Below are 15,501 nucleotides of genomic sequence, written 5' to 3' on the forward strand. Positions count from 1 at the left end.
CTGAAGAATGGATAGGAAAAATACATGTACTGATCCACAGAGCCTGCTGGGCGACGGTATTCAGTTTCTGATAAAACCCAGAGTGCACTTAATAGAGCTCTGAAGAAAAGATGTAAACATGGATAATAAGTTTAAGAAAAGTCAAACCAATGTTTTGTAAGGGTCTAATTGAAGGGAAGGAGAAGTGTTACAATTATCTTAAACGTCAGGTTATAAAGGGGAGAAGTGCTGAGGCAGAGGAAAGAGCCACCACCAGTTAAGACATACAAATACAGAGTCATGGTGTAAAGAGAACGGATGATGAGACTAAGAGGGTAACCTAGAAGAAATGCATATTCCACAGTGTGTAGCAGGAACATTATGAGAGAATTACTCTTTTGCAGTAGAAATGCAAAGAAAAGGAAATACATATTTATATAATATATATGGTGTAATATACATGTAATTTAGGTTTATGTTGCTCTGGTACAGCGCTTTGGAGTGATAGATTGTAGAGGTGAGAGCAGACTAAAGCTCCTTAATTTAGGTAGTACATAGCTTGGTAAGGAACATTCAGGAGAGAAAAAGTTAATTGACCATTTTCAGGGTTTTTTTTTCATATGTCTTTGTTTAGGTGTGTGGTTGAGGATAAGGAAATTAAACTTTTTTGTATTGCGGTGGTAGTGAAATATTTATTTAAAGGAAAAGGCCTTTCAGTTTAATTGGAGTTATAGAGATATTAATCTTTATTGAGTCAGAATCTTGAAAAAAAGACTCAAGATGAGAGTTAAAGGCTGGGCTTCCAAAGAGTAAGAATACTTATTTTTCAATAATTATTTTTCCAGGGTAAAAATTTTGATGGAAAAAAGAAAATAAAGCTAAATTTACTGTGCTATACAGCAGCTGAGAAAAAGGCATTCTGATAGACAGAAATTTCAATAAAAAAACCAGCAGTTGCTCCACTTAGCTTGTAAAATTCATTCCTTCAGCTCTGCACCTGAGAAATAAGATAATCATCAGGAAAGCAGTGAGAAACGTAAGTTTCCATTGATTCCTTATGAAAGCCTATATTGAAGAGAAGCCTGAAACTACAGGAAGTATATGATGGTTTAGGGTCTTGAGTCATCTACATTGAAGAAAGAAAAATTTCCTGATGTTCTGTCTTTTTTAATACATGATTTTGATGATCAGGCTTTAAATATAGTTTATTTCTGTTGTAGTACAGTGTAATACATATGTTTGTATACAGTTTAAAATGTATTTGTATTTTATAATAAATTCTTCAACGGGTTTTGAATACTGGAATGTCTTGACTGCAGGCATTTTTTTCACTGTCAGGAATTGTAAAATTTTAAATAGTTCCATTTCCATTATTCAGCAGCTGCTTTGTGGTATTTGTTCTTGCTTCTAGGAAAAAGAGTTAAAAACTTCTCTTTATATATACAAATATATGTTTATATGTATTTACTATATATTCACACCAGACTTGTCTTTACACTGGCAGCTTTTGTAGTAGACATCCTGTGTAGGGTATTCAGTTTATATATGTCAGATCCTCAAGGGCCGTGGCTTTTGCCAGATGAAGCACTTTTGATTTTGAGGCTGATGAAACACAGTGCTATTATTGATCTGTGCATGACACAGCCTGTCTCTCTGCTGGCAGAGTGTAGCAACATTTATCCAGGAATTTGTAAAATGTCACTCGGATCATGTTCGTAAGGTAAACTGTGCAAAAAACAGAATCCGAGACGAGGATCCGTGTGGAATTGGACGTGACTCTTTTATCCCTTCGTCCTATCTTCTAGGTCAGCCAAGTGATATTTGTTAATACAATGTCTATGTTTTATATTAGATGTTGAAAGAAAGTATGATTATCACTCGGAACACCCTGTATGATGTAGTCATACTGTTGTTTTACTCAGTTTTTTAGGTCACTTGGGCCAGCAATATTTTAAGTCAGTAAAAGTGATCTAAGCAATGAAGTAAGTAATTTCTCCTCTGTTTGTAACGAACTGATGGTTCTCGTACATCTCCGAATAGGAGACTGCTTATATTCCCTCAAGAATTTCATTTCCTTGCTTCAGTTCACCTTTAGAGGTGTGTGGAAAGGCATGTTTGTCATTAAGATCTTAGTGAACACAGTTGTTACAAAACCTGTTTGGCTATATCGCCACAGAAAACTTCCCAAATACTAATATTTTCACGTTTTTTTCCTTTGTCAATTATGATTCAATAAGGCTGTCCTTTTTTATTACTAGGAAAGGCATCAATCAAGTAAAAGATAACTTAATCAAAATTGAGAGGAACAATAAAAATGCAGACTTGCATTCACCTGTTTGTAAAGGGTTAAATGTGACTTTTCCAAACATTTTTGGTAAGTAGTGTTTCAGCAAAAGATTGTTATCTGTGAAGTGGATGTTTCAACTTCTTGCAAAAAAAGAAAATTGTTTTAAAATTAAAAAAAGTTCCCCAAAACCTGCAATTAATCATTTTAATTTTGTATCTCTTAAATAGTTAAAGCATTAATATTTTGAAAGTTAGCCAGCAAGGAAAAAAGATGTCCATTCGATTTCCAATTTAAAGTATTGCAATCTTTAGAAAGTTCTCTAGATTCTGTGATTAAAAAAGTTACTAATTAAAGCAGTGAGAAACAGGGGGTTTGCTGAAGTTAAAGGTTTGAGGGTTTTTTTCCCCAAGCATAACAATATATTTTATTTTATTTCTGTAAGATAATTTCTGCAGTTTGAATTTCACAGTACCAGAATTTTTTTTCTGAGCAAGCACTGAAATGTGCTTAGTCTCTACATTTTAAAATGTTTTTTGTGCGTTTTTACCTAAAAAATGTAATCAAACAAGAGGGGAAGGGGTGGTGGTAGGGAAAATGTGTTTGCATACCTGGTGCATGTATATCTACATGCTGTCCCTCCCTTCAGAATATTGACATATAGGTAAAATGCAAACTCCAAAAGTTGTGGAAAAAGCCAAACTGCAGATTTTGTGTGTGTTTATATTTGCGTTTATTTAGTGGCAGGCTTGAACTTTTATGACTCTGGTTTAGATCTCTTGCTGGGTGAGAAACTCCCTCAATATAGGAGCTTATTCCTTGATCTCAGGCTCCATATATGTTGAAAGTCCTTGACCATTCAACATTATCCCTTCTCAGTTAAGGACAGTTCTTCTCTTTGGTGGTAATGTTTCTTCTTATATTCACATAAAATGGGGCATCTTGACACTTTTACTGTAAAATATTGAAGTCTTACATTGCATTAAAAGTGTATTAATTTCCCTTTGTATACTTTGGGTATGTTTGTGCTGATACGTGATTTTTTCACGAATATTTTAAGATTAATTAATTAATTAATCTTCAGAAAATACCTCTGCTAAAATTCTTTCAACATACATGGTTTCTGTAGTCTCAGTTTTCAGAACAGTGATTGCTGGAAAAGCCTTGCTCCTTCCCTGACATGAAACGTAGGGAGTTCTGTATAACCCAATAAAGTTGGTTGTGCAAGGCTGAAGAGTGATCTTCTAAAGGTCCACAGGCTGGCCAGATATGGGTGTCTCTTTCTCAGGAATACTGGTATGGTATTTTGTAAATGAAGGCTACCTCCTCGTTAAATCTACTGTTCTTCATAGTAGAAGCACTCCCAGCTTGTCGGACATTTCTTTCAGGGAATTTCACAGAAAGCATTTGTTTTGCTACCTAGCACTGACAAGGCATGATGTGAGATACTGTATCTTGTTTGAGGCACCACACACAAAGTATAGATATTATAAGATAAGTTGCAAGAAAGTAACAAAAATTGTAAGAAGTTTTGAAAACCTTACTGATGAGATGGAAAGAATGTATTTCATGCAGCCCACGAAACAGCAGATCAATGGTAATGACTGAAGAAGGATGATAACCACCTTCCAACATGTAAAAGATTATTAAGAAAAAAAAAGGATGGTTGTCAGTTTGTTCTTCCATCTCCTTTAAGGGATGGTGTAAAGAAATAGACCTAATTTTTAAGGAAAAAATATTTAGATTTAAAATAATGGAAATTTTCTCTCTTTACGGGCACTGAAAAACTGTAGAAGACTGCCAGGAGAATCTTCTTTGTAATTAAACCAAAATACTCTTAGTATAGTATAATATAGTATAGTCCATATAGTATACTAAGAGTATTTTGGTTTAATTACAAAGAAAATTCTATTTCTAGTCTACTTATATTTGTACACGTGATGAATTTCATGATTCTTGATATCCTTCATCATCTTGCTCTTGCAGGCCTTCATTTTTTCCTCCTCATTCTCAAATGGAAGACCATTTTTTAGGTAACTACCACAGGAAAAATATCTTGATAACTGAGGATGTTGAATGATGGAGCTGGAGGTTAGCCCTTGCTAAGTTTTACTTCTTGGAGACCAGCTTTCTCTCTTCTTTCATTCAGCATATTATTCTTTGGCATCTAGTGCAGCCTGTCAATGCTTAGAGAACAGGCCTATCACTACAGCTCCCACACCTTGTGCTTTAGGTAACAATGTCAGAAAGAAGCATATTTGGTCCTAGACTGCTTGAGCTCCCCTGAATCCAAGAAAGTGAGTATCCTCCTTTACCAGTCAGCCCTCAACAGTTATATCTCCTGCAAAACAGTGGTTTCCTGTGCTTGGCCAAAGTTTCTTACCTATCCCCCACTGAGATTTCTTTGTCTCATTTATTGCACAAAGGGAATAGCCATTTGTTGGAGCTTGCATCCTACTCCCACTCTCTGCTTGTTCCCACAGCCCCTTGTTTAAGCTTAGATGTTCAAAGTTACTGCTGGTGCTCTGTTCTTCTGGCTATGAATACTCCCTTTCACTGCAGGAAGAAACCTCAAAAGGCATGTCCATAGCCAGGAGTGCAAACCAGTAGAGCATAGCCTTTCTCATCACAATACCAAGGTAGATACCTGAACCTTTTGAAAGAATTAGATTTTTTTCTTCTATTTAGGCATAAAAGCATATGAATAAAGAACAAAAGGCGTCCTCAGCAGCCATAAAAAAGGAAAATACTATCAGCTAAGACTACTTTTGGGACACAAAATGGTAACTGAGAGCCATGCCTTATGTTCCTTATTCCAATGGTTATCCACAACATTCCTCCTTGGGATTGTCCTGCCCAGAAGGAAGAGTCCCATTTTCTGCTCTCTCAGATCCCCAGTTGCTGCAGACCGAAGTGCAGCTCTGGCTCACAGAATGCTTTGGCATCCCTAGAGAAGCTGGAGGGTCCTACTCTTCTGGTCCTACAGGAAGAATTTTTTTGTTTTGGAGCCATCTTTTTGTGCCTGAAATGTCTGGATCTAATGGACTCTGTTACTGCTAGAGGAGGTAGAAGGATATTTCTACTTCCTTGCTGACACACTGCACTATCTGACTTGCTCCTAGAGTGGTTTTGGCAATTAATGAGGTAGTCATGGACTGTGCTTATAGCTTCTGCTATGTGCTTGTGTGTTTTGCCTCACTCCAGGCTATCTTTGATGCTTAATGTGGCAAGAACTGCTTCAGTTTCTTTCTCAGTAATGAAGACTGCGTGACTAGTCATTGTATGTCTCACAAAATTCACAGGCACTGGGAAAGGACTGTTCGCTTGGTGGCTGAACAGGTCTGCCCATGCACAGTTTTCTATTCATCCAGGGATTCAAAGGTGATCCTGTGACCCTTGGGGTATTATTTGTACCAAAGTGAAATACATAAGCCTTCTTCTATACTCTTATCTCAACCAAGTAAGCAGAATGGAATCAGAAAAATACTAAGAGACGAGAGCTGTAGATCTGGTTCAAGCTGGGACCTTGAACTGCAGGGATTAGGCAAAACCACAATGTTGTCCTCAAACTGAGTTCATATGTGTAAAAAGAATTAATTGCCCAAATGAGTCATAATATTCATGATAATCATGATAAAGGGAAAGTATGTTTCATTTTGTACATTAGCCCAAAAACATAGCTTTTTCTCATATGGTCTCTTCAGATATTTAATATATAATGTAAGAGATACTTTACCCTAAACTGTTCATTTATGGCTGTAATTTTAGCAAGGGTTCCAATGATAACATAAATTATAGGATTAAAGATAAGACTATGGAGGTTCATTTACAAGAATCCAGGGATGAATTACCATTTTAATTTATATGCATTACATTTTAGAGTTAATTTTTAATGTAATTTCTGCTTTTGAAAAATATCCCTACTGCCCCCCCACTACTACCTTTTAATGTCTGTCGTCAGCTTCCTCACACCCATCAGAAAGGGGTCTCAGTATGCCTTATTCTTTTATATAGAAAAACAACATGTAAATAATGCATTACTGTTTATACAGTATCCACTTCGTGTGATTAGAAGGATTCTAGTTCATTTATTATCTCTCTTTTCCAGCCCTTTATTGTGGATCTGTTTGTCCTCCTCAGTGAGAACAATAAACATTTCCAGTAGTTGTATTTGTTAATTGAGTGTATGCATAAAATATTTTGCTTTCACACAGCTATCCGTATGAAAAATAAAACAAAGGTATGACATTTTTTCAACTTTAGCTAGTTGAAGTAGTTAAATGAGATGTTTAAATAATTATATAAATTTAAATCAAGAACTATGTTTGGAAATTTGTTCCTTGAATACTGCAACGTACCTCTGAGAATACCTCACATACCCATATTTTTAGTCATCCCTTTATCTCAAAATACCTGTATCACCTACTCAAATCTTTGTATCTTTTTAGACATGCTTTCTGTAAGTTGACAGAAAGTAGTCTTTCACAGTTGAAAAGTTGAGATTTAATTGAAACAATATTTAATGATGAAGCCAGAGTGCAAGAGGTGGAACAGTTTTCTCTGCAAGCACAGAATTCCTGCCCACTCAGATCTGAGATGCAGAAGTATTTCAATAGAAAATGGTTCGCTTTCTCTAAAATAGATGGAAATGAGGAGTGGTTAACTTAGTATTTCATCATTCTTTCAGCTGTTTTGTTTCTTTCTATATATTCTTTGAAAAATAATTTTAATTTTTAAAGCTATAAATCTGTATTCTTTTGAAATAAATATATGAATCAACAGAAAGTTTAAAAAAAATCTTTAAAATAGTGTTTTAATTTTGGTTTCTCTCTATTTTATGTGAGTTATACGAAAAACAGATGGAAGCATTATTAATTTTTTCCCCCCAATGAGTTTTAGTGCAGCATATTTGTATGTGTTATCTGAAACATATGAATACTTAGTATTGCTGCTGTTAAATTCGTAATGAGTTGTAGGGATTATGAAATTCCCTGACTGGCTCTCATGCAAGTAGTTCATTTGCAGTGCTTAGATGTGTTAAGATTAAGCAAGGGGAATATGGCAAGCACTATCCCTGACCCTAGATGAAAAATTCAGATTTCTATCTTTATGAGTTTGCCCCAAAACTAGTGTTTGGTGAATATCAGAGAAATACTGCATATCCCTGCAAGAAACCATGCAGTAAAACCTGGTCCTAATTATAAAAGATCGCATGGATTCCATGTTTTATATTGAGAATTTTTTAGTGAATAAAGAGATATTGATATTTTTTGCAGAAAATACATCAGATGGAAATCTTCACTTGCCTATACCAGTACCTAATATGCTCATACATGTTATGTATTCAAATACCCAAGTCCACTTGTATTTGTATGAACAATAAAATAATGTTGGGTACGTGGAAACATCAGTTTCATACTTCAGTTACACGTTCACAAATGACCTGCTATAATGTTCAGATATTTTAAAGTGGGACAAAGTGTTATGAAATATCTCCTGTTATGTTTTCATTTTGAATTTAATTGTAATAAAACTTACTTTGATGTACAGTGTTGTGTCAGTGTATATATTAGAAGATATAATTCTAATAGGTTAAAACATTAAATATATAAAATATAGTATCAGATACTTTAATCTCAAATATTTTTCCTTCTCTTTAAGGCATATTAATTTTTTAAGTTCTGTAATTCTTTATCTGGAGAAGTTAAAGCCTTTATGCAATGTGCTACACAATTGTAACATCTGTATATTCTGGCAGTTTGCATCTCCACAGTTGAAGCTCTGTCTTTGCAAATATTTAAGGAAATAGTTGTGATCATATATTTGATCTTAATGACAATAGTGGTGTTAGTAAAGTTACGTACATAACTGAAAGTTACTTTTCAATTTTCAAGGACAGATGGAGTGCTGCATCTGCTTTAATACTAAAATGAAATATGTTTTTAATGTATACAGAAAGTGGGCATGGGACACAGTAATATTTACTCATGCAGAGATATAAAATAAATTGGTAGAAAGTGCAGGCTAAAACTGAATTACTGCAGGTCAAAACCCTTAACTTTGAATTGCTGTTATCGTTATAGAGCTGGTATTTTTCAGAAACATTTTCATCATATTAAAAAATGGTCTGTTACCTGTATTTCTACCAAGTTTAATTCTATTTTGCGTAATTTATTTGAGAAATCTTAATGTACAGTATGCATTTCTGTACTGAAGCTTGTCTGTCATTTATACCAGCAGATGATTTCTTGGAGAATTGATCCCAGAGTATATTGGTCTGATCCATTTATACTTAAATGTTTCCTTGTTCTCTAGCGTGAAAAGAAGTGTTTTGATCTTTATCTATGTGGTATTATAGTCCTTTACAAAAAGAGAAATTATGAAAAGTTAAAGTGGATCTATCTGCACCTGAGTTTATTGGCTTTTTTCTCTTTTTTGATTTCATAAAATGCCATACCTACATCAGATGATGCTAAGGTAGCCTTTTTTAAACTGCATATTAAATTTTAGACTTGTATGGACAGAATTTTGATGTAAAATAATGGCATTAGAAATTGCAAATAAAACATTTGTTTATGAAATGGTATATAGTAAATAGCCTTTTATAAAGGGTGATTACTCTGTGTATTTGATGAATACTAAAGCATGATCAAGGCATTCAAAGACTTCGAAAAGAATCTTTTGTTTGTTAGTCAGTACAGCTGTATTCCCAGTAATAGCTGGGGTTTATACTTTTTATATGTAAAGAGCCATTCTGTCGATAACAGCGTACGCATTGCTTTTATAAAGTAGATGAATAGCATTTGGGTTACAGTGACATTATCAATAGGACAACTGTGTTTTTTCCTTAGTAAAATACCTGAGATGAGAGGTATATCTCTTATCTGCATGCTGATATCTGTATTTCTCTGCTGGGAACTAATTTAAACACTTCATGAGAGATTGACATTTTCAGTGCCTTAAACATTCTTAAAAGCTGCTTTGTTCATTGCAAACCATATTTAGTATGACCTCATAATAATGTAGCACGCCTCAAGTGTCATGCCTGTCTTTACTATGCACACTGGAGCTATGTTCATCTATACTAGACAACAGCACTTCAAGGAAAGATTTTTTTTTTTTCTTGATAGGCAATTAGCAGTAATTAGGAAGATTCACCTCAATAAGATGTCAACACCAGATTGTTTAAAAAAGTTGAATGTCAGTGGCTTTAAAAGAGGTTTTTTTCCCTGACACATAGGTATGGCATGTGAAACATGAAATGTTAATTTAACTTTTCTGCTTATTATTCATGCACAATATTATTTTGTCATTCACATACTGCACTGACAGAGTGCAAAGGGTGTTAAAATAGTGCTGCTAGAATAAAAAGAGGATTAATCTACCATTGGCCAATTAGCCAAAGGGTACTTAATGGTCTCTAAAGGCTACTGAAGTCTAACAACTAGCTAAAGCACTGGCAAAAAGTCCTCTATATTACCTTCATTTACTTGACATTTTGTGAAACAGAGTCAGCTGCTGCTAACTGCATTTGGCTGAAAATAATTTATAACTGAGTGCTATGGTAGATTTTACTAAAATTTCAGAAGAATCAGTGACAACTTTTGCATTTTAAAACTTTCTTCCTTTTTTGGGGGGTGTTTGGTTCACCTTGGAGATAGGATATGAAATCACCAAAGACTATTATTTCACATTTTGTCTTCATGTTTGGAATACTAAGTTGTCGGCCACATAAAGCCCTTGCATGAAGAAGACTTTTACTGAGGCTTCAAAGTCCATAGAGGTGTATTCGCCTTTTCTCTGTAATTACATGATCATGTGTTAGGGATGCAGCAGAGCTGGCTTTTTAGTCTGGTATTTGTATCTACTTTTTCATGTTTTCAGATAGCTATCTTTATTAATTTTAGCTTTGTTTTCTGGAGCCCATAAAACAGCCATAAGTTTTGATTCTGTTGACAATAGAGCAGAGCTTGGTCAAGATTAAAAATTTGGCCTTGGATATTCTAAATAGGATCATCGTTATGTTACAATAACATTTGCTCAAGTGTGTAAAATCCTAGATATCTAATCCTGTGCCTGCAAGCATATTTTAAAAAGTTCTTTCATAATACATGTGTGCAATAAGTACTATCTATCTTATGTATTTTCTTCACAATCAAGCTAAAGTTATAAGAGAATAGCATTCTTAGCATTGTTTTAAAAACTTCAGTCAAGCACTGTTAGGTTTCAAAACGGAACTTGGTACAGGGGCTACACAGTATAACAAAATACATTTCATTAACTACTGTAGAAAGATTCCCTAGAAAAAGACCCAGCAACCTGTTGAATTCTAGCCTGTAAGACATCTCTATGCATGTTGTAACATTTTGGGCTGCCTAGATTATAGGATGGGAGGCTTCATAGCAAATATGAATTTTACACATCTGAGGATATTTATATTGGTTATATTTATAGTAATAATAAAATGAATAATAAAATAAGATTATCTCATTGCTTAATGCAGGATTACCTGATTTATCGCCTATTTTAGAACTCTGAGTAGAAATGTACTCTCTGTATAATATATTCTGCAAATATAAATATATTTGAGGTTGTGTACCTCACAGCAGTAACAGTACAATAGCAACTACCACCCACAGAAATCTCTTTTTCCAGTTGCAGTAGGAATGTGACTCTGCTGTAGACTGAGCTAGAAGTCTATCCCAGGGTTGCTGCGATGCAGAGGAGCGATGGGCTGTTCCAGGAGGTTCCTGCATTAATGCACTGGGCTTTCCGTATAGCTGTCTTTCTGAGCAGAGTGCTTATGGTATAAAGCCTTGCTGAGTCACTAAGTTTTACTCTGACTACATAGAAAATGAGATTTCATCACTTATCCCTTGGTGTACAGTATTACAAAGGGTATTGTGTACATCAGGAGCAAGGAGATTAAGATAGATGGATGTTAAAATATTAAATCTATAAACATCTGTTAAGCCAAAACACTCTGGAGGAGGTGCAGCAGACAAAGGCCGCTACATCTTGGAGGAACAGCGGTAGCCTGCCTTTACAAACATCTGGTCTAGCTGGTGTTTAAGATTCTACCTTTCATCCTAGTGACCTCTTCCCCAGGAGTAAATCCTTTTCACTCTGTCACTCAAGATTTACGTGCGTGGTAGGACACTCAAGGAAGAAACTGCATTTAGAAAAAAAAGAACAAAAGAACAAAAGGCTTGACTTAAAACATAGTAGGTGGTGAGGACAATGAACTTATTTCTTAAACAAGTAAATGATGCAACGAATATCTTTTAGGCATAAACAGGGTATTTATCCTAGGCCGGGGGGTAGGGGGGTATGGATTTCTTTGGTTTTTGCATCCTACATACATTTATATGGAATTTTCAGGTACCCTGGCATGGTGTTGCATGTGCAAGTATAATGCGTCAGAAGTATTAAGAATAGAAACCCGACCAATCTGTAACACTATTGACATGGTCTCCAGTTATTGGAGGCAAACTTCATGATCGGTATCTTTGATTGCAATTGTATGTCTGCCCTTGTCTGCTGTTGCAAGTTGAGGGCCTTTTGTCCTCAGTATTGCTTTCACTTCACCCCACTTATTCTGATGTTGTTACTGCATTTAATATTTCTATACGGTCATATTTAAAATATTTTTTCTATGTCCTCCCTTAAGTGAGTTCTGTAACTGACGTAGCACTGTCATCTTTGGCACATATCCCATAAAGGTGCATCCTTTTTCAGTTTATTTGCTATCATTTTTGTGAATGTGGCCACTGCAGCCATGGCATCTCTAGAACTTATGGGTTTTGCCTGCAGTCGTAGTCTTAAATGGCCTGAGAAACTTAGGTAAGTCACAAGCTATCTTGGACATATATGGGGCCTTCTCTAATTTTAATCGAAGATATTGATCTAGCTATGATTTTTTTTTACTTTTCTTTTTATGAATAATTTATTATAGAAACACTGAATCATGAAATTCTGTATGTAGAAATATTGGCTATACTAGACAAATTAACCTAATGCTTATATTTTTTTTCTCTACCACATTTTCCTGTACTACTGCTGTTTCGGTTTTTTAAAGTAGCCTTCCTTTTGTATTTACCCACATTGTATTAATTGAGGGAATAATATAACAGATGAGGGAATAGCCAGTCAGAAAATACATTAACACTATTTGTGTGTTGCTTAGTAATTACAGAAGACTGAGAAGGGGATGAAAGATCAACCCGTTTGCTAAGGATAGTGCTGATCTCAAATATATATGTCTGGTTCCCACTGGCTTTGATAAATGCACCAAGTGTAGAAATACTGTTAAGTCCTAACTTTAAACATAGAATGCATTTTCTTGTATCCGTAATAATTTTTAAGTTCGTGTAAAATGTGCAAGCATGCCCATGTCATTGGTAATGGAAGTAAACATGTCCATAAATTATATTGCTTTTATTTGGGTAAGTATGTGATACTCAAATGATCTGTGTGGAAATGTGTATGTGTATAAATATGTGTATGTAAAATGTGCTCTTATATTTCAAACAATATAAAATCCAAATTTGAATTAAACATTAAAACATTTTGAAATAGAACAATATCTGTAACCTGCTCTCACCCATGTTGTTTTTTGTACCAACATATAATCAGACATATGTTTACTTGTTTGAAGGTGCAGTATCTTCTCCAGTTTCTAACCAGGATTCTTCACAAAGGAAGATATTCTTTTCCTCTGATAAATTTCAATATCATTTTGTATAATCATTCCTTATGTTAAACTACCATGTTACAATCTTCTCTGGAATAATAAAGTAGTACTGTAGTTACCTCTTAAAGAGCAGAGAGTTGTTAGGCCATTAAAGCTTGGTGGCTTTCTTCTGACTACATATTGGTGATAGATAAGCACTAGCTTGAGGATTATTTCAGTTCCCCTTTTTACAGAAGAACATTCAATATTATTGAAATTAAAATTAATATTTTATTTTTAAAATTACCTCTTTAAGGAGTACTGTGATATATATTGTTATACAGATTAAATAATTCTTGTCAGTTGTCAATCAAGGATAACAAGACTGAGAGTTAGTTTGCATGTTATTTATTTGAACTAAATCCCTAACAAGCCTTGTCTGCTAATTGGACTTAACATTTATGTTGCTAAATGAGAAACATTTTGGCTGCAGTATAGGGTGGTAAGACCTACCCAGTGGAATAAACAACTAACATCTGTTATCATGTCCTGCTCCAGCTTGGCTTTTACCAGTTAAGTACCTCAGCCCTAGAGTCAAGGTTATGGAATATGTGGTTCTCTGGCTATGGTGCATATATGTGAAAGGAAGAAATAACATGAGTAAAGACCAGCCAACCAGAAGATATTTAGTGCAGCTGGTCCACTTTGCTTTAACCTCTACAAGCCCTACAAATATCAAAACTAAAGCCAAGAGAAGGATGTATGTTTTATAGCAGTTGTCAACACAGCAATTCCAGTGAGCTTACAATGGTCACCATTAAAACAAATTTGACATTTAACCACCTTTAATACACCTTGTGCCTGAGACACCTTGGTATTTCTTCCTGCTCAGTACAGAAAGTAATTGTAGAATCCCAGGAGCTTCTAGGTAAACATGTTTCAACAGTAACCACTCCTAGAGTTTTATGTAATAATTCTTGCCTGTCATGGTAAAAATATAAATACACAGAATCAAACTTGAATCAGTTTGCCTTTCAAAAAAGTCAGTTTTTTTAGTGTTAGTTTACTTCTCTTTTCTGCAAGATTTGATCTTTGCTTGAATTCAGCCAACAACTATGCAATATAAAATATAGATGGGATATAGTGTTTCATTTTTTTGAATTCTAACCACGGAAATATCTCATGTGATCAAGCAGAAATATTTTTGAGATGCAATTGTGACTGTTACTTCTGTTTGTAAAACAGACGTTGACCTCTGACTTGGCCAAGTGGCAGCAAGAGAAGGAAGATTTACAGGAAAAACTGAAGTTGAGAGAACATCTGTCTCAAACTGCTAGCAAGAATGAAGCAACACCAGCTCCCTCAAAGAACATAGATTTAGAGATGAAACAGCTGCAGTGCAAACTGAAGGTGACAGAACAGATTATCCAGTGCTGAGGATAATTCACATGAGCAGTATTTCATAAACTGGGTCAAGCAGATATACATACACACTCACATATGTATATCATTTATATATGCTAACCTACGACTAGTAACACAGGTGTTAAATCATCTTTAATATTGAATAGAAATGTAGTCACTACCAGGTAATTTAACACTTGCAATTAAAACACCTTTTGCAGATCCAATAGGCCAGACTGGGGGGCTTGCTGAATTTTCACACAATGGCTAAAGGCATCTTTTTGAAAAGTGCTGTGGAATTACTTTAAAGGGAATTTTGGTTATATCTTGCTTCTGCTAAGGTGCTGAGCAATAACTATCTGTGACATGGGAGAAAGAAATCAGACTGCTTGTGTAGCTCATGTAATGTTACGTTGTCCATATGTCATTTTTTGTTTTCAAAGAGAGATCATTCTTTCTTGCATTTTTGGTAGAAGTAGCCATGGTAACCATAGTAAATGAAAGGGTAATTTTAAAAAATACTCTTGCATAGAGATGGAGGGCAGCAGAGAGTAGCCTAATCTGCTACTCAGTGCTAACTTCTGTTAACTAGGGTTATCCCTTATAGATGAGTGTCATCCTTATCCAGAAATCTAGTAGTCAATTGCTCTGTGAATGTAAGTAAAATAACAAAATGATGATTTTCCTCTTAGCTACTCAGAAAGTAATGCTAATGCTAGAAACTTCCATATCTGTCTGCTACACATATACTGCAAAATACGTTGTGGAAATTCAGAGGATTTTGCTTCCTCAGCAGAAGCTACCACAGCACTGAACAGAAGTATTTAACATAAGCCTATATGAATCTGATGTCAAAAATTCTGACAGAGCTTTTAGTTCCTTTTTAAAGCAGCATTACATTTTAAATGTAAAAAATAAACTGTTTATGCAAAACTCAGTTTAAAGGATGCAAACCAAAATCTGTGACCCCCAAATCTAGACCGATAGAGTGAATCTACTGGTAGGTGAATAGGGTGCATTTTGACTATAATGGCCTCAAAAGCTACTCTAGATCAAGTTACTGAAATTGTTGCCCTGTTGCCTTATTTTGACCTGATGATTCTTCAAAAATTAAAGTCCTGCAAGTCATGTTGAGCACAAGAAATAGACAAAAGTTGTCAAT

The 15,501-nt window shown here is 34.9% G+C and overlaps 1 protein-coding gene across 9 annotated transcripts in view; it reads left to right on the forward strand.

Moving 5' to 3' along the window:
• Positions 1 to 15,501, forward strand: part of CNTLN (centlein) — a 201,913-nt gene that overhangs the window by 152,209 nt on the left and 34,203 nt on the right. For all 9 annotated transcript variants that reach the window (XM_026097850.2, XM_064502786.1, XM_026097854.2 and 6 more), the window contains one exon: positions 14,181 to 14,345. In XM_026097850.2, coding sequence (XP_025953635.2) covers positions 14,181 to 14,345 — 165 coding nt within the window. The remainder of the gene's footprint in view (positions 1 to 14,180; positions 14,346 to 15,501) is intronic.

Source organism: Dromaius novaehollandiae, chromosome Z (genome assembly GCF_036370855.1).
Source record: "Dromaius novaehollandiae isolate bDroNov1 chromosome Z, bDroNov1.hap1, whole genome shotgun sequence".
Lineage (NCBI taxonomy): Eukaryota > Metazoa > Chordata > Aves > Casuariiformes > Dromaiidae > Dromaius > Dromaius novaehollandiae.